This window comes from Felis catus, chromosome B3 (assembly GCF_018350175.1).
Source record: "Felis catus isolate Fca126 chromosome B3, F.catus_Fca126_mat1.0, whole genome shotgun sequence".
Taxonomy (NCBI): Eukaryota; Metazoa; Chordata; class Mammalia; order Carnivora; family Felidae; genus Felis; species Felis catus.
The window spans coordinates 86,252,478-86,272,707 of record NC_058373.1 but is presented as its reverse complement, the minus strand read 5'-3'; the positions used below and the strand labels follow the sequence as shown (position 1 = coordinate 86,272,707).

The window sequence follows — 20,230 nt, the reverse complement described above, 5'->3', positions numbered from 1 at the left end:
AAATCAGATGTGATGGCAGGCTTTGCTTATTTTACTAAAAAAAATCTGCTCTAGCCCAAAGAGGTTAATAATTGGTAGTAATTTTCTAACAGAGTCTTTGGAACTATGTCTAGGAGGGTCTTCTCACTGAATCCATACAGGTGTTAAGAGACTGAGGTCTTACTTAGTGAGACCATAAACCTGCACCTACCTCCTCTGGATAAGATATTCAGAGATTAAGGACTTCATGGAATTGGTGAAGGCTATCTTTACACTGATCCAACTGAAGGAAAAAAAAAAGGCTATCTTTAAATCTTGATTTGGGAGTATCAAGGAGTATCTAAGGAAGGCAAAAGTTTTACTTATATTGCAATATGGTAGTATCTCCTCCATTAGATTATATGCTCCACTAGGAATTTTAACTGTTACATTGCCAGTACGTAGGAAAGTGCTGATACTTAGTTAAGCTTTCAGTGAACGAATCTAGAATTTTGTTCAGTGTGTGCCTTGGGGTTTAATAGTTGTGACATTATTTTTAACTTAAAAAAATTCTCCACTTATATATATGAAGAAACAAATTAATTTGGGGGCATTTAATTATTTTGGTTTTCTGTGTGACAGAATGTAGTTTGGCCTGCGGCTAATATTGAAATCTACAATCCTGTTGCTATTAGAAGAGGGAATTCTGGAACCAAATCCCAGAGACATTATTAACTTGTGGTGTGATCCTGGGAAACTCAGTGTCCTCACTGGACGATGAGGGAAATATTTCCTATGAGCTCTGAAATTCTGATTTTAGTGCTTAGTATAATAACAGGTTCTCAATATTTGTTGAATACGTGATTCTATATTGCACTTGATACTTCATATTTAGTTTGTAAAAGACTGAAACATTGCTCAAAAGCTTTTATCTAAATAGCAAAAATTTCTGAAAACTATTTCATGGCAAACATTTCAAACTTGGTAATTTTAATCAAATATTTGACCAAATATGAGAAAATTTATTTTTGCATATCTGATCCACAAGCAGCAAACTCCCCAATTCCTTACTTTCAACAGTTTTGCCAGTCAGTTACCATTATTACCAGCTTTTAATAGCTCTGCCTCAGAAATAAAAACAAAATATGAAACTAATTATTGTATTTTGCATATTTAAGTGGAAATCATATACAATAAGTTTTAATCATATTATATTGCTGATACTCCACTGTTCCTGGCTTTTTCATAATTGGCAATTTCATATAGTTCAAAGTGAATATATTTAGTATTAAATAGTGTGTTTAAGAACTAATATGACAATAGGGGCTCCAAATCCTCTCCAAATACCTTTTACTGGTATCATCTCCTACCTGTTATAGGTGCGGCAGGTATTTTTCTGAATTTCATTATATTGTGTCTCTTCTACATAGCATTTGTAACTTGTGGTTTAAAAACAGTATAAATTAGCATTTATGTTTTGCCAAACATCTTAAAGGGCTAGTGTGAACAATTAAGTGTTTTATAGAGAGAATATACTGATAGTTCCTTAATGTTACTTGATCATTTAGGTTCGTGGTTCACAAACTTTAACGCTCTTAAGAAATCACTGGAGTGGTCACGATCTCGCGGTCCGGGAGTTCGAGCCCCGCGTCAGGCTCTGGGCTGATGGCTCAGAGCCTGGAGCCTGTTTCCGATTCTGTGTCTCCCTCTCTCTCTGCCCCTCCCCCGTTCATGCTCTGTCTCTCTCTGTCCCAAAAATAAATAAACGTTGAAAAAAAATTAAAAAAAAAAAAAAGAAATCACCGGAGAACTTACTAAAGCTCAGGTTTCTGAGCCCTTTACCCAGGGATTCTGATTCAGTAGATATGGGTGGGGCCATGAATTTGCCTTTCTTGCAAACTCTCACATCGTGCCTCTGTTCCTGGATGCTAAGTTCATACTTTGAGAATCACTGACCTAGGGTACCTATGACACTTCTCTGTAGTAATGCCTCTTCTTTATTTTGGTTTTTCAGTAAATAAAACTCAGGTTGATGAGTTGTGATAAATTCCCTTAAGCCAAAACCATTTCTTCGTGAAGTACTACATTACCCTAATTGCAAGGTAACTGCAAATGGGATTTGCTTTCTCGTTTCTACTACCCACAATTTCAGGACAACTAACTCCAAAGAACTTATCCACCTGTAGGTTCTCTAGGACCTCCCAGTGCGCCTGCTTGCCGGGAGGGCAAGGGTCGCCCCAGCCCGGGCCGCTAGGCCGCCGGAGACGCTTCTTTACTTGCGTTATCAGAGGCAGCACGTCCAGCTTGACAAACCGCAGGCGGCTCCCGATAGGGAAGCGCGTGGGCGCCAATCTAGGAGACCAAACCCGCCTCACCGCGGCAGCCAGCCCGACCCCATCCGCGAGTCTTTTCTCCCCCGAGGTCCTTCTCGGAGCCCAGGAAGCCTAGCAGCGCCGAGAGAGCGCCCCTCAAAGGGTGCAGCGGGCAGGTTCGGACCCGCGGCACATCACGCGGCGGCGAGTGTGCGCCCTGAGCCTCCACCTCCGAGCAGTCGCCGGATTGCAGCCTCACTCGGCGCAAGGAACTGCCCAGCCCCGGCTCTCTCGATCGGGAGAAGCTGTGCAGGTCGGTAGCGAGGCCGGCGAGCTCGCCCACTCATCTCGGCCCACTCCGTCGTCCTGGGCGTTCGAAGATGTCCGCCAAGCCCGAGGTCGGCTTCGTGAAAGAGGCTTCTCGCCAGATCCTGGCCGGTGGTTCCGCTGGTAAGGCCGCCCCGCTAGGGGCCAGTCGCTTTTCCTTTAGCGTGTCGGAAAACTTTTCTCAGACAATCCTGGCATCCGAAGTTTCCCGTCTAAATGCAGCGCTCCAGGCGCAGCGCCTGAGCCCGCCGAGGGCCAGAGCAAAGGAAGCCGGGAGCCGGCGGTGGGAGGCCGGTGCCCCAGGTCAAGTCGCCGCCGCGCCGCGCCGCGCCGCGCCGCCGCTCTCGGCTGCCCCGCCTTCTGCGCCCTCAGCCTGAAATGCAAGCTAGGCAGCCCCAAGGCCTGCAACTTGGAGGAGGCCTTGATTCCTAGCTGGTTATTTTACTTGAAGCGATCCAGCTTGCGTCAGCCTTCGCTCTGCTATCATTTGCAGCCTCTTTCTTCTGGGCTCAGATCTTACATAACTCCTGCCGCCGTCATTCGAGTGTGTACCTCAGCACTCCACAGGTCTTCTTAGTGCAGAGAGTGCTTGCTGGGGGCTATTCGTGCCTTAAATAGGCATATTAAAATTAAATGCATATATTCACACACATAAACACCTTTGATATAAGGGGTTCACAATTTATGGAGAGTTACGTTGTGGGAAAAAAAACTAGAAAAAATTTGTTGTAACTAATCATGGAAATAATTACTAAGTGTGGCTAGAGAAAATAAGAACCCATGAGATTATGTTGTGTGGATGTGTTTTAAAGATACTTTAAAATATAAATCATGAGTTGATTGAAAATTTAAGTTTTCATAGCTGTGACACATTTTTATTTTAAATTTATAAAGTAATTTATAAATTACTACAATTCACTCAGCACCATAAAACATTTTTGTAAGTGTAGATATTCTCTTAAGACGTTATACTATGGTAACTCTAGTAAATCATATGGGGAGAGTGACTAGATGTCTAATGTTTAACGTCAACTAGGAAAATTTATTTTCAAATACACTTGGACTTTTTATAAAGGCCTATTACAAATTATGACTAGTTATCATTATGTCGTGAATTATTTGCATCTCAGGAGTACCACAAGCAACCACATGTATCAATCATGGTCTGTACAGTTTATAAGGATGATATTTCATTAATATGACCATCAAGGCATTCATCTCTTATATGTGATTATGCTTTGTCCAGCCATAATTATGATGTCAGTGGCCACACTGTCTGCTTTTGTAGTTGTTTCCCAGAAGTGACGATGAATTTTCACCAATTTAGTCACCGGGTCAAATTCCACAATATCCCAGACTGCCAGCTCTCCCTGACTGGGTTGATTTCAGAGTCCATGACCCTGATCAAAGAAAACTTAGCTGTCCGAATGGGAGAGTAAGGCAAATTGGTGAACATCCTAATCTCTAATTAATGATTCAGAAGCATCTCTGTATTGGCTTAGATGATCATACTAGATCTTAGACACAGCTAAACTCAAGGGTCAAACTGTAACCTACTTACATGTTTTTGTTGGTTGATAAATATTTGGCACAAATGTGTGATTCCATCATATTCTTATAGTTGTAACTAATATGAATGAAAATTAGTATATGTGTAAGGTAAATTAAACATAGTGTGGTTGATTTATAGATTTGGTACTATGGAATCACTGATAAATGTTGAAAGTAATGTACACTTTCATCATAGTGAAAGGAGATCGTGTTTTCTACTTAGGCAATAATATTTTCATAAAACTTTATATTTACTGGTTTTTAATAAATGCAGATTAATCATAGTACATATACTAGGTAAAGGGCCAAAGAGAAATTAATATACAAGAGATGTGGAATTTTAATAAATATAGAAAATGCGTTTGAATCTCTAGCGCTAAAGTTCTCATTACTGATAATGTCATCAAATGCGGCACCTCTGTGTGTGTATTATATGACCTTTTGAGGGTAAAGGTTAAAAATACATTTTGGCTTTCTTAAGGGGGGAAAAATCTGGGGAAGTTTATTGCAGAAATACCAGGGAATCTCTTGGAATTCAAGGTCTGGATGCATTCCTGGAAGAGACTGGAACCAGGAGCTCGAGCACTGAGGAGAATTCAGGAAGTCATCCTTTACCTTTCCTCACGTTGTCAAATGGTTAAACATTTCCAAGGCAGCAGGTTCGTGGCGAATAGTAGGGTCACCAGTAATACTAATACAGCTGCTAGGATGGCTTGCCATGTTTCCATAGATTTGTCTGGTAAGGAGTAAACATGCCCAAACGGGTTCAGATAGCTAATTACTTAGACAGGAAAAGCAGGTGATATGGTGGTGTCAGTTCCCTGTGTCCCTTATTCCATGGGCGACACCAAACTGAAGATGCCAGTTGGTAGATGGTATGAGCAGCGGGTCACTCTACCGTCGAGGAGGTGCCTCAGAACCACAGCCAAGCAGTTTTATTGACTTACACTGAAGGCTGCAGCTTCCCCCAAGTGGGAATGAGGTGGAAAGTCTTGAGTTCAACTGAAACTAGGGAGATACATGAGAAATGGCCTCATGGTAGTCTTCCCTAAGATAACAGGAGAAACAGCTTCTCTGCTCTTCCTCACCAAGCTGCTTATCTTCCCTTAGACCAGAAGAAATCATCGGGCATTCTGCCAAGACTCGAATCAGTCTGTGGCCTAGCCGTGTCCACAGGTTATGTGGAGATGTTCAAGGTTGTCAGTGTGCCATACTGTGGAGGTATTTCCCTGTGCTCTTGTGGTACCTTCAGACTTTTTTATGAAAAAAAAAATTTTCTTAATGTTTATTTATTTTTGAGAGAGAGAGAGACAGAGCGTGTGAGGGAGAGGGGCAGAGAGAGGGGGAAAGACAGAATCTGAAGCAGGCTCCAGGCTCTGAGCTGTCAGCACAGAGCCTGACATGAGGCTTGAACTCAACAAACTGCGAGATCATGACTTGAGCCAAAATTGGACACTTAACTGAGTGAGCCACCCATGGGCCCCTATCAATCTTTTTTTCTTACAATTGACTGCTATTTTCTGCTCTGCCATCCACATGACAGAATGTGGTTCCTAACAGCTCTTGAATTTACATTCTCTTCACTTCTATAGAGATAGTGAGAGACTAACTTGCTTTTTTTTTTTTTTCCGTTTCTCATGTAAAATCCTGGGGGAAAGACTCAAGATGACCCAGTTTTGGATAAGGGCCCACCTCTGCACCAATAAATGGTAGCCAGTGCCCATGTGGATGGGTGGGGCCACAGTGGGCATGGGGATTTTGGGGGAGATTTATTTTCCAGAGAAGTTAGACACATTATGAGATAGGCAGTAGATGTTTTTCATAACAAAATATGTCTGTCTTATATTAAAAGATGGTTTGCGATACTTGCATTTCAAAAACCAAAGAGATTGATACACTTACACTTGCTTGGACAGTATACATCTAAAGATTGGACTCGAGCTTGTAGCTATAGCTAATATGTAAAAGTATTGTTACCAATGGCAACTTTGTTTTATATGATGAAAGCTATGCCCAGGACAAGTCAGTATGTACTGAAGTTTTACAGAGGAGGCTTCTAGTCTGTATTTTCAGCTTCAAGTAATTGCATAAGTTTCACGTGAAAGAATAGAAGCCAATGATGAGAACTTAAGGAAAATCAGCAAGGCCAAACACTGCAGAGGTGGTAAGGATGAGAGTGAGAAGAGGCCATTGGATTAGACCTTTGGTGCTCAAAGGGTGAGCCGTGGATGAGCAGCAGCAGAGACGTGGTAACACCTGGAAGCATGTTAAAAATGTAGGGTCTCAGACCTCACTCCAGACCTGCCATATCAGAATCTGTATTATAGGAAGGACCTCAAGTCATTTGTTTGCACTTTCCAGTTTTAGATGCCCTGCATTAAAAGACTTTTGAGGAAAAGAGATTTTATAGAGGGGAATCAGATTTCAGAGGGTTACAAGTTAAAACATTCTTGGTTTTCACTGCTGACCAGAGAGAGAAGAATGAATTCTGTAAGCCTTATTATGTGCCCCCAGTTTAGCTGTCAGGCTTATTTACCACTCCTCTTCTACACATGCCTTTCAGTTTCTGCTAAATACTTGAATGTTACCTGTACCTTTCCACCTTTATTCCCAATTCCTGGAATGTCTTCCTCTTATTTTCTCTAGCTATTGAAATTCTACCCATTTTCCAAGGCCTAGCTCGAAAACTGTTTTCTGAAGGAATGTTGTCCAGATGGCCTCTACAGCCTCATGCAGCTCAACACTCTCATTAACATGTGAATAGCGCAAATAATAACATTTATTGAGTAAATACTAAACGCTAGACCCAGTTCTAGCTTTAAATGGATCAACGTGTTTAATCCTCACCACAACTCCAGGGTAAAGAAACTGACCTACAGAGGGCCTAGTTAATTTGCCTATGGTTGCTCAAGCATGCAACCATTTCTGTAGGAAATCAGGATAGGAGAGGCACCAGAAAAATATCATTTACATTATCAGACATTTTTAGAATTTGGAGAGATCAAATCAAGTCTACTATCCCTTATTGTCTTTATAGCTCTTTAATTTATATCTCTTAAAAGAGTTCTTTTGTATACAAATACCATTCTTGTAGTCTTTCTGCTAAATGATAGGTTGTTCTCTCTAAACAATTTCATGTGTATGGGCACAAGATTAGCTTTTAGCTAAAAGAAATTCCCAGGCCATTCAGGGCCTGTATGTGAAGTTGGGTAGGTTGTACACTGAAAAAAAGGGCTCTGGCCATTGGAGCAAGTGGGAGCTGAAATCTAGCCCATGCTGATTCATAATCCATGTATCCTAGAGTAGAGATGCATCCACCTGGGGGAGAAGGGACATCTTTTTCTATTACTACCAAATGTCGGGTAGCAAACCTGACAGCAACACTGACAGAATTCCCTCAAGCTTGCTAGAGTTCCCAAGGTACCTGGGCCTCAGTATTAGACATCATTCCCTTGTCTGCTCACCATCAGGGCTCCAGGAAGTTTCCCTTCTATGCACATGTCTTCCTTGGGGCCAGGAACTCAACTTTACCTCAGACCCTCCCATTCTCCTTAATTATCAGTTTGGATTCTTCCATGTGTTTCCAATGCTCATGGGGTTCTTCACATGAAATGTAGAAGCCTTTTAGGCTCACTCAGATGGTAATTCTCCTCAAGTTCCCACTGGACTTTTTGCCTCTAACATCAGAATTTTCCAGGGTCTTTGGCAAGTCCTCTTGGATTCCTGAGAGACCTTGCTCTTCCAGAGCTTGTCAGGCTCCCTCCTGAGAGCTTGCCTAGGCCCTGCCCACTGAATTCTCTTGCACATCTCTAGGACCCTCCTCCTTCTACCTCCCAGAATCTTATATTCTTAGAAGTCTGCAAGTGCTACTCAGAGAACTTCCTAGAGAATTTCCCCTCCTTATATTATTTACATGGTCTCCATGCATGCAGGACACTGATTTCTTCCCAGAATTTCCAGGCTCCTCACCAGCCCCACCCTAGTTCCTTATATCTTGTAGGCACACCCCCATCACATCTCCAATCACAATTTTTATTTTGTGTGTCTTCCTGGAGATATTTCGGTGAAATTATTTAGTCAAACTATCCTGGAAACAGGTTTTCCAATTTTGCACTAGACACAGTTCAAGTACTTTGTGCAGTTTCTCATTAATCACCTTCAAGGGGTCAAATGACAAGGTGAAAGGAGAAACCTTTTTTAGGGGGAAGGAAACCTAGGATTCATGGATAGGTCTCTGGGAAATTAGCTTTTGAGAGTATATATAAAATGTGCATTATACTGAGGGGAGAGAGTTAAGGCTTTCAACCTAAAAGGCAACTAAAATGGTATTGGATAATTTGAAATCTTATTTTTTTTTAAACTCCTTGTCTTGTATATCATACATATATATATATGATATATATATTCATTTTCACAAGAATTCTACTTTTGCTTGCTTTAACCCATAATAGTTAAAATACAGTTAAAAGAAGTGCCTTAATAGGCAGTATGTGTACTAGTCCTCTGGATTTTAATTAGGACTAAGTAATAAAAGGGTCGATGCACCCGGGGGGTAATCAAGGTTAAAATTTTTATCAAGGAAAATTCTTGCACCCATTAGAATGGGTGCAAAGGAGGCACACATGTGATTTGGATAAATGGCACCTTTGGAACTTCAGGATTTGGGAAACTGCAATTGTTTGATAATAAATAGCAGGTTGTAGTGAAACAGGTGAGCCTTTATGACACATCAGAGGGAGGCTGGAACCCATTATCTGGGTAATTAGGGAGGAAAAATTCCCCTTATTTCAACCACATAGGAGGAAACTACTGTTCAAATTAATTATAAAATACCTTTAAGGGATGCATTTTAATGAAAATGTAGTCTTATCTCTCTGAAAGGAAATCTAATTCTCAAAAATACGCATTTCAGAACAAAATATGAACTGCATAACCACATTTCAAAGGATTTCCTGGTTTCCTTCACTGAAAGACCTTTAAAATTTTTTTTTAATGTTTTTATTTATTTTTGAGAGAGAGAGAGAGAGAGAGAGAGAGAGAGAGAGAGAGGGAGAGGGAGGGAGAGGGAGAAAGTGTGAGCTGGGGAGACACAGAATCCGAAGCCGGCTCCAAGCCATCAGCACAAAGCCTGACGCAGGGCTGGAACTCACACACTGTGAGATCATGACCTGGGCTGAAGTTGGACGCTTAACCGACTGAGCCACCCAGGTGCCTCGATGAAAATGTAGTCTTCTCTCTCTTAAAGAAAATCTAGTTCTCAAAAATATACATTTAAGAACAAAATATAAATCTCATAACCACATTTCAAAGGATTTCTTAGGGGCGCCTGGGTGGCGCAGTCGGTTAAGCGTCCGACTTCAACCAGGTCACGATCTCACGGTCCGGGAGTTCGAGCCCCGCGTCGGGCTCTGGGCTGATGGCTCGGAGCCTGGAGCCTGTTTCCGATTCTGTGTCTCCCTCTCTGTCTGCCCCTCCCCCGTTCATGCTCTGTCTCTCTCTGTCCCAAAAATAAATAAACGTTGAAAAAAAAATTAAAAAAAAAAACAAAAACAAAGGATTTCTTAGTTTCCCTCACTGAAAGGCATTTTTTAATTTTTAAAAATGTTTTTATTTATTTTTGAGAGAGAGAGCGTGAGCTGGGGAGGGGCAGAGAGAGGGAGACACGGAATCCGAAGCAGGCTCCAGGCTCTGGGCTGTCAGCACAGAGCTTGATGCGGGGCTCGAACCCATGAACCGTGAATCCATGACCTGAGCCAAAGTCAGATGCTTAATTCACTGAGCCACCCAGGCATCCCTGAAAAACATTTTAAAAACGCATGTATAACATGTGGGTACGTGATTCAATTGACATAAAAATGTGAATCAATGTTTGCACAACATCTTAGGAACACTTTGTTAAACCAACCCTTCCTTGTCTCCCTTGCCCACGCACTGCCCACCCCTCCCAGTCTTGACTACAACATCTCAGAGCACTGAGAACCTGGTGTTTTAGGTAAAGCATAGTAGATGCTTGGAAATGTTTGTTGACTATACTAATGAATAAATATTAGAAACATAAGCCACAAAATATATTATTAGGGTCCAACTCTGAAGAGAGAGAAGTATCCTGGGGTTCAAGCCATCAAACAACCAGTATTTGCAACAGAACTTTCTTTTCTTTCAACAATATTTTCTTTCCTTGTAATCATTTAGTAAATGAAATGAAAAAATTGTCTTCAGGTCTGAAGTGTCTGCCACCTTCTGAGGAAGAGGTCCATGATAATTTTTAAAATTTATGTATTATCTTGGGGCGCTTGGGTGGCTCAGTCGGTTGAGCATCCAGCTTCAGCTTAGGTCATGATCTCACGGTTTGTGAGTTTGAGCCTCGCGTCTGGGTCTGTGCTGACAGCTCAGAGCCTGGAGCCTGTTTCAGGTTCTGTGTCTCCCTCTCTCTCTGCTCCTCCCCTGCTCGTGCTCTGTCTCTCTCTCTCTCAAAAATAAATACACATTAAAATTTATGTATTATCTTTTGTTCCAGGACCCCAAAATGAAAAGAGATTCACAGATCATTTTCAAACATCTTTATGATTTAAGTAGATGGTATCTTAAAATGGCAATAAATGAAACTAGGTTAAGGGACTTCTATGGGATTCTTAACTGTTCTAGATTTTAACTGCTTTTTCTTATTAATTTATTTTTCTTTTGGTTTTAAACTATTCTTTTTGTGTCAGTTATTTCCATACTTTGACGTGATCAAGGTTTATGCCATTCTAAATATTCTATTAGATCTCTATCTTTTGATCCCTTGTATCACTTTGCTGGGACTGTCTGAACAATGTACCACAAAATAGATGGCTTAAAATTCCAGGAATTTATTGTCTCACAGTACTGGAGGTTAGAAGTCTGAAACAAAGTGTGGGCAGGGCTGGTTTCTTCTGGAGGCAGCAAGGGAGAATTTGGTCCATGCCTCTCTCCTAGCTTCTGGTAGTTGCTACCAATCTTTGTGTTCTTTGGCTGTTATCACATGGCTTTCTCTTCCTATCTGTCTCTGTGTCTGTCCAAATTTCCATCTTTTTATAAGGGTATCATTAGATTAGGGCCCACTCCAATCCAGTATGACCTCACCTTAACTTGATTACATTTGTAAAGACCTATTTCTAAATAAAGTCACATACCATAGTTTAGGACTTGAACATACCTTTTTTTTTGGGGGGGGGGGACACAATTCAACCTACAACAGGCATTTGATTGTATTTTTCTCTTCATGTTGTAATTCTCAAGTTAGTGTTACTTATCTCAAGCCATGGTCCTATGTTTCTCTTCCTTTCATTGTCAACCTTTGTGGAAAGTTCTTCACTTGGTTTCCAACCTACTATAATTGGCATATCTGTCTTTCCCTTCTGCCCAAACTGTTAACTACTGCTTTTCATTCCTAATTTTACCTATTCTTTGTAAAACTTCACATCTCTGACCAATTTTTCTCTTTAAAGTTGTCTCTGCGATTGACTGTTATCTTCTTCTTCATATCCAATCACTTCTTTACTGTTTCCTTTGCTGGTTCCTCTTTTTTCCTTTCCTCAAAAATTGGCATTCTCTGCTCCACACACTCCTAGCTCCCCGAGCAAGCCCATCTGCTCTCTGGCTTCAGTATTATCCATTTGCAGGTAACTCCCTGATATTTCCAACTTCTCTGTGTCTTGCAGACTCAGATTTCTAACTTATACAGTAAAAATATCATGGGATCAAGAGTTATGTGAACTCTTAGTGATTTTCAAAGGTAATGTTTTAGAGGTAAATTTTGAAACTAATATTAGACCATCAAATACCATTTTCTCTTTGTTGTATTGTTGTACTCACCCTTATTTTGAGTTGTCTTTCTCATTCATTCTTTTTGTTAACTTAGCGGGTTACAACTGACCTTTTCTGGGTGTTTGTTTGGGTTATAATGGATCTTTCCTAATTAGTCGATAATTAACATCAGACAAACAGGAAACAGTAAGATAAATCTTAAGTGCTCACATTTATTGAATGATTACTATGTATAAAGCACCTTACTTTGCTTAAATGATTGATATTAATTTGTAATATCTTGAGGATGAGGAAAGTGAATCTCGGAGAAATTAAAAACTTGTTCAAGGCGAGTGATGGAACATGAACTCAGACTCTGTTTTCTTTGCTTTCAAAGTTTGTATTCCTACCCGATACCTCACCCTGCCTCATGGGGTACAAAATGAGAAATCAGGTTAGCAGCCCCATACAGAGTATTGTCTCCATAAGACCTTTTTTCCTTCAGGCTGGGTTAAATATTGTAGCTGCTCAAGGAACTTGTGCACTGATGAACAATCAGGATCTGCCTCTGGTGCAACCTGGCTCTTCCTTGGTTTTGCCAGATCTTTAAATGCCAGCCATAGTACAAGTATAAAATCTTCCACTTTACCCATCAGAGGACTTTGTCAGCATTGACAGGGCTACCTCTTTTGTGTCATTCCCTGTAGGCGATTGATTAGGAACGAGCTGAGCCCCAATCCTTGGGTAATTGTTAATTAAAACCTGTACAACTAGGTAAGACATCAGAATGACTCACTGAAGAAAGAGCAACCTCAGAACAGACTGAATGAGCCTGGCTGTGAAAGAGGAGGGAATTGAAGTTGCATAAAATAGGTTTGTTTTGAGTTTTTCCTTTTGCAATAATTTAGTAGCTGTAGGTGAGATGCAGGGTGAACTTAGTTGATTGTCTATAAAAACTAGAATGGACTATTCTAGGGGGGAATACAACTTTGGAAAAATTATAATGAAATATATGTTTCAATAGAATTGAATGGCACCTAAAAAAAATTAACCCCAAAAAGTTTTACATTATGTGAGAGAGAGAGAGAGAGAGGGAGAAGTACCAATGAGCTAATATTTCTTGAAAAATTATCATAATTATTAATAAATAACAATAATAAATAATTATTTATGAGTCATAAAATGTGCCCAAATCAGATTAATACAGATATGGAAAATATTATTTTTGTTCTTGTTGATGTGGCCGTTGTTGTTGTTGTTCTTCTTCTTGTTTGGAGAATGATTGTGGAGATAAAATACTTTGGAATAAATTATAGGCACCTTTCCAGAGACTCAACAATGAGCAGAGTTATTTTGGAACTTCTTTCTAGTGCAATGCATTTGGTTGACTACTGTATCACAGTGGACAGTCACATCTGAATAGAACTCCATTCTGTCCTTGTGCAGACCTATAGATGGCACTGTCTTCCTATAATTGTGGTGATTTACTTAAAAATAAAAAAAGAAGGAAAAGCTTTCTGCAGACAAAGTTAGATGTAGAAGTGTGTTAACTTCTAATTAGATTCCACCATTATAAAACATTTGGAACATGTGCCTGGCATAGATCATAGAGAATTATGCATTTGAAAAATGTGGAGGACTGTACTTTGGAATTAATTTTTTCATTTAATTATGATTCTTAACTATGTATGGAAAAACAAGGTTATGTATGTGAATAAGAGGGATGGGCAATTATTTTTATTGCTATAATATTTATTTCCTCTGTTGTGGTCTTGCTTTTGAATTTAGAGTTTTGGATCAAACAAAAATTGTTGATAAGCTTAGCATAAATGTAACATTCATTGGCTTGTAGGTCTTGGAGATTACCTTGTGGGAATGAACCTCCTAGATTCCATAGTTTTGTTTCTCTAAAGTCTCAGGGTTAGAGTGTGTATTATACTAATTGTAAATTATAAGCTGCTGTGAGCAAGATCTAGAGTGCCAAATGCATAGTTCTTTTTATTTATCTATCTGGGGCAGCCACTCAAAATGCCATTTCTTGGCATTTCTTGGCTTTAATGTAAGAAAGTGAGGGAGATGTAAAAGAATGCATTTCTTAGACAGAAGTTCCAAAGAGGACTTTTTTTTTCTTTTAGGTGCATAGATTCTGTGTGGAATTAATGGAAATTCCAGAAGTCCTTGCCACTGTAAATGAGCTTCTAACCACAAGATGGCAGTGTAACTTGACCATGTGTTTTAAAACATAAAAAAATGATTAGGAAATTAAACATGTTATTTCTTTCTCTCTTAATGAGAAATGTATATAGCTATGAAATTTTAGGAAAATTATAAAGAAGCTGAATATTGAAAATACTTAGTATAAGAAATACTAAAGACTCTTTAGTGATTTATTTTGAGTAGTGGGGGCTTTTTTAGTTGACCTAAGAAAACATTTATTTCATATTCTTTTAAGTTGAAAGTAGAAATGTGATCATATCAAAATTGGAAAGCATATCAGCAACTTTCTTTTACAGAGCAATATGGTCTCATGTTTGCCTGATCAAGCATCAAGGAAGGACAAGACCTTTTGTTTCCTTCATGTTTTTGTAGAGATCTGCATTAGCGTATACCTTCTAAGGTTTTGAGCATACATGTGCTGGGGATTAGAAGCTAACAGAGAAGCAAAGAAGGGAAGGGAAGAAAGAAAAGTAGAGACACTGGTTCCTAAGTTATATGGAAAGAAAGCAGTGTTGATGATGTCTATGTGACCCTGCCAGATTTATATATTCTATAGTTTAAAAATGTATCATCTGTCCATTCAGTAGGTGTTTTTAAATAGGCATTTTCCAGTATTATTTGTGTTTGTTTTCATTGATTGGTTACATACTATCTTCTGTTTTACTCTACATGGATGCCTTTCACAATTACCTTAGTTTTTTTGTGTGTGATTAATTTAAAAGATTATACTGGATTTATTTCTTGTTTTTTAAGTCTGGCAAAGAGTGTGCCCCTGGGAATGCAAGCTGGTGCAGCCACTCTGGAAAGCAGTATGGAGGTTCTTCAAAAAACTAAAAATAGAACTACCCTACAACCCAGCAATTGCACTACTAGGTATTTATCCAAGGGATACAGGTGTGCTGTTTCGAAGGGACACATGCACCCCAATGTTTATAGCAGCACTATCAACAATAGCCAAAGTATGGAAAGAGCCCAAATGTCCATTGATGGATGAATGGATGAAGAAGAGGTGGTATATATATATATAATGGAGTATTACTCAGCAATCAAAAGGAATGAAATCTTACCATTTGCAACTACGTGGATGGAACTGGAGGGTATTAAGCTAAGTGAAATTATTCAGAGAAAGACAAATATCATATGACTTCACTCATATGAGGACTTTAAGAGATAAAACAAGTGAACATAAGGGAAGGGAAACAAAAATAATATAAAAACAGGGATGGGGACAAAACATAAGAGACTCATAAATATGGAGAACAAACAGAGGGTTATTGGAGGGGTTGTGGGAGGGGGGATGGGCAAAGCGGGTAAGGGGCACTAAGGAATCTACTCCTGAAATCATTATTGCACTATATGCTAACTAATTTGGATGTAAATTTAAAAAATAAAATCAAAAAAATAAATATGTGATTTGGACTTTAAAAAAATATAAATAACATGTAATGTTGACTAATAAAAACAGGTTGAATAGTGAAAAAAATAAGTGTGCCCCTTTTAGGTAGAGACCAACTCTTATTTATTTTGTATCTCCAGGCCTTGCACAGTGCTTAGAAGATAATATCCACTCAATACATCTATTTTTATTCAAATTACATTCACCACAAAGCAGTACAATTCTTTTGAGACATATTTTGCTTGTGTGCCCCTGTCTGACCAGCCATAAATATAGCAAAGATAAAGAAAATATCTTCTATTTTAGAAACCAAGTGCTGGGGTACCTGGGTGGCTCAGTTGGTTAAGTGTCCTACTTCAGTGCAAATCATGATCTCATGGTTCATGGGTTCGAGCCCCGCATCCAGCTCTGTGCTGACAGCTCGGAGCCTGGAGCCTGCTTTGGATTCTGTGTCTCCATCTTTCTCTGCCCCTCCCCTGCTCGTGCTCTCTCTCACTCTCTTAAAAATAAACATTAAAAAAATTAAAAAAAAAAGAAACTAAGTACTTTGAACTCATTTGTAGCATCTTATTTTGCTGATAGTTGAGGGAATGTAGGAGTGACAGTTTCTTGGAGCTGTACTGAAAATAAAACTTTTGTTTTTTGACCAAAGGTATATTTAAATGCTAAACAGTGTGATTTGCTATAATGGAATACAGTGAAACCTTGGATTGCAAATAACGTGTTTGTGCAGTATTCATTTCTAATGAATTTTACCTTGATGAACAAAGTATTGCAATATGAATAATACATGATGCTGAATGTCACATGATCAAAACTGAGCCAATGGTTCTTCTCTTTCTCTGTCTCTCTCGCTTGCTGCAGGATTATGAGTGATTTTCTCTCATGCTTGGATGCTCGGTCTCAGGCCACTATGTTTGGCAAAAGTCAGTGATTTTTCAGAATGTTGGAAAGTGCCCACAACTGGCACTAGTGTACTTTTTGTCACTTGAAATCACCTACCGACAGGCCTTTGCTTTTCCATCCAAGAGTAAGCTTAGGAATGCTTTGCTTCATTCTAGGTCAGGCTGCCTGCAGATATAGACCCTTTCCTCTGCTGCCTTATTGCCAGTTACATTAAATACAGTATCTGACAAGAATTTATTAATACTGTGCTGTAGTCAACATCCTTGTGAGCATGTACAATGGCTCCCATGCAGAAAAAGATTCAATTGAGCCAAGAGATAGCAGTGATTCTATTGTCCTACACAATAACTCTCCTCTCTCTTGTCTCCCTCACCAATCATGAAAGTTTTCAAAGGTAAGTGCAGGTTAATTTGTTTATTGTTCTTTATATTTTGTATTTTCTTTCTTTATATTATATTACACAATTGTAATCATTTATATGTGAACATTTTTGGGTTGTAGAGCAAAGCATCTGAGTTTCTATTATTTCTTATGGGGAAATTTGCTTTTATATACAAGTGCTTTGGATTCCAAGCATGTTTCCAGAACAAATTATGCTCGCAAACCAAGGTTTTACTCTATTTGACATGTAATCAATACAAGATGCACAGTTCTGCTTATGAGCAACTCTACACAGAAATATTTTTTATTGTAAATTCAAAAAGGAAGTCTATCGCTTTTCATTATTCACATGTTAGAAATGGATGGCAGACTTTTTGTAGATAAGTTAAAATTTAAAAAAAATATGAAAACATTGATCTACTTCATTTTTGTTCTTTATTGACAAAGAAAGAAAATGGGGCACCATTTTCAATAGTGCACTTTACCTTATGAAAAGAGTCGAGATAATAAGGGAAGTGGTCTCCTGTGGGGATTCTGATGCTTTACTGCCTGGCATTAGATCCCAACTTTGATACTCACTAGGTGTGTTACTTTAGGCAGGCAATTTAACATTTTTGTACTTTATACTTATAAAATAGGGATACATTGCTATCTACTTCATAAAGTTGTTAGAAGGGTCAGATGGGTTGATACATGTGAAGGCTTATCATTGTGCCTAGAATTTACTAAGTACTCAGTAAATATTAGTTACTAACATAAAGGGAAAATATAAAAGTATTTAGACATATTCTAGGAATTTAAAGAAATCTTCATAGATTAGTGACATACTATATGAATATATGGTAACTATAATTCTGTTCTACAATTTATAATGTAAACTGTATGTTTCTGTTTACCTTCTAGAAACCTAACCTTATTTTTGCTTAACTGTTTGTTGGTGGTAGAGTTTTGTTTTGTTCTCAAACCTGGATATCATTAACTTAATCTTATTTTTCAACAGAAATTTTTAATATTTTTATTTCCAAAATGGAGTCGTTAGGTTTCATTTTCAATATTCCATAGTGGGCCTATAGGGATGATTTTCAGTTTATATCCCATTGGACACCCTATCAAATAACTTGGGTTATTCCCTTCCCTCAAGACCTACTTTTTTTTTTTTTTTAGAGAAGGGCATTAATACTTTTGTAGGTATTTATTATATTTATCATTCATAATAACTTTGGGGATCTTAAAATCGCAAAGTACCATTTGGAGCAAATTGTTTCAAGTATTATTAATCAATACAGATAATAAAGACCTTTTCTTTAATGTGGTTATTTCCATATCCCATGCCAGTGAGAAAGAGACTGACCACCTGATCGACAACTAAAGGTTTATAGATTAAGAAGGGTTAGTCGTTTTCCCAGGAATTGCAAGCAAAATTATTACCCAAGTTTGTAATTAACCATCTCTCCTTTTCTCATTAGTTTCTGAATTTTTTCTATGTCTCAGCCCCAATGTTCAGCATTCTCACTGAGGGGGCTGTCCAGGGCTTTCCACCAAAGCACCCCATGACTTTCTGACTCTCATCAATAGCTTCCTAATCTGACTTTTGAAAACCCTGATTTTGTTCTAGAAATATTTTATTCTTGTAGCTAACCTGATAAATTTAATTAGTTGTACTTTATTGTGTGGGATAGGCCTCAAACTGTGCCTTTTCCCCAGAAAAAAGTTTAAGTTATGATAGGCCAATCAGGAAAAAGGTTTTGAGCCACCTACAAAATAAACTGGCTTTGTCTGCTTCATTGCCCCAAATGTTGGAGAAAGCCCAACAGGTATCTTTTGTGGAATCCCAAGTATCGAATCCTTGCTGTTAATGCTTATGGAATTATTAGTCAAATGCCTTCTACTCTTTTCATCCTGGTTTCTTCCAAACACACGCGCGCACACGCACACACACACACACACACACACACACACGAAGATACTTTCCAGCTGGGCTTTAAGCAGCTATCCTATTATTTATATCCTGAGATTATTATTATGTTTCTGTGTATACAATCTTCTATTAAAAATATTTTTAAATTCTTCCTAATGTCCATGAATTCATTCAGAAAGCTTTTCTTAAGTGTCTTGTATATAGCAGGCCCTGTGATAACAGGTATGTGTGGCTGATCTGATTTTAACCATGAGGAATGTTCAGCACAGAAAGGGTGGGAATACTTAACTGAGTCTGTTTGCCAGAAGGCGGGTGCTTAGTTCACCAAGCTTCACTAAAATTTGATATTTTGCTTTCGCAAGCTGGTTAGAAGCATTGCGTTAAAATACTGCCAAATTTTGTCTTTTTTTTGTCCAAACTTTTTTAACTTGAAAAAGGAATTTCAGTGTGTAAAAATTTCCATTATAAGGCCACCTGTAAACTTAAAACAGTCAAACTGTTTTTTCAGCTGCCTGCAGCTCTGTTTCTCAACTGACTAACACTGACAGATAAAGATGGCTTTCCCCTGAGAAGGATTGTTTTGTTTGTGGTTATTCTGTCACTACCAGGAGGGACAGCTCCCCTGATCTGTAGGGAATGCAGAGATGCAGTTTACAGACAGAATCATATGCTGACTAGCAACTAGAAAATAATAGTCAAATAATGATTTCATTGTTCCTTCCTGTGTCCATGACAACTAAGAGGTATGCAGCTAGACCAGGACACTGCCTGGGAATGTTCTTTTCCTCAAATGCTACTAGTTTGAGAAAGTTAACAATTTATTCTGACAATCAGGCTAAGAAGAGAAAGGACATTTCTAGTGTCTTGCTAATTTTAATTTTTTTATATCCCTGAAGCTAATCCTTCTGTCACTTCTATTCACTAGCCCTCTGACTTGCCTTTTTAAAAAAATTTGTCTTATGGCCCAGTTTCCACCATGATGGTAGTCAGTGATGAAGAGTTCCTTCTCTGGAGTTGGACAGAGTTGTCTTTGAGTTCTCTATCAGCCAACTAACAGCAGTAGGACCTGGGGAGTGTTTCTTAATCTTTCGAATCTTCATGTCCTTATTCGTAAAGTAGGAATTAGTAACAGAATCTTTCTTCATAACGTTGCTGCGAATTAAATGAGATAATGCACGTAAAGTGCTTAGCTGGCTGCTGGGCACAAGTAAGCACTCCCTAAATTGAGGGTTAGTTGTGTTGTTAGCAATCTCCTGTAGGAGAGTGTAAACTTCCAAAGCAGTGGGTCTCAGCCTTCACTGACCTGGGTAACTTTTTTTATTTATTTATTTATTTTTGGGACAGAGAGAGACAGAGCATGAACGGGGGAGGGGCAGAGAGAGAGGGAGACGCAGAATCGGAAACAGGCTCAGACCAGAGCCTGACGCAGGGCTCGAACTCACGGACCGCGAGATCGTGACCTGGCTGAAGTCGGACGCTTGACCGACTGCGCCACCC

The 20,230-nt window shown here is 39.0% G+C and overlaps 1 protein-coding gene across 5 annotated transcripts in view; it reads left to right on the top strand.

Moving 5' to 3' along the window:
* The first annotated feature begins 2,203 nt into the window (after nt 1-2,203).
* Nucleotides 2,204-20,230, top strand: part of SLC25A21 (solute carrier family 25 member 21) — a 492,785-nt gene continuing 474,758 nt past the window's right edge. For 2 of the 5 annotated variants that reach the window (XM_019832945.3, XM_045059823.1), the window contains exon 1: nt 2,215-2,720. In XM_019832945.3, coding sequence (XP_019688504.2) covers nt 2,651-2,720 — 70 coding nt within the window. In that variant the 5' untranslated portion in view covers nt 2,215-2,650. Of the gene's footprint in view, nt 2,721-20,230 lie in introns of all 5 variants that reach the window. The other 3 variants (XM_045059821.1, XM_045059820.1, XM_045059822.1) reach the window with 3 other exon arrangements.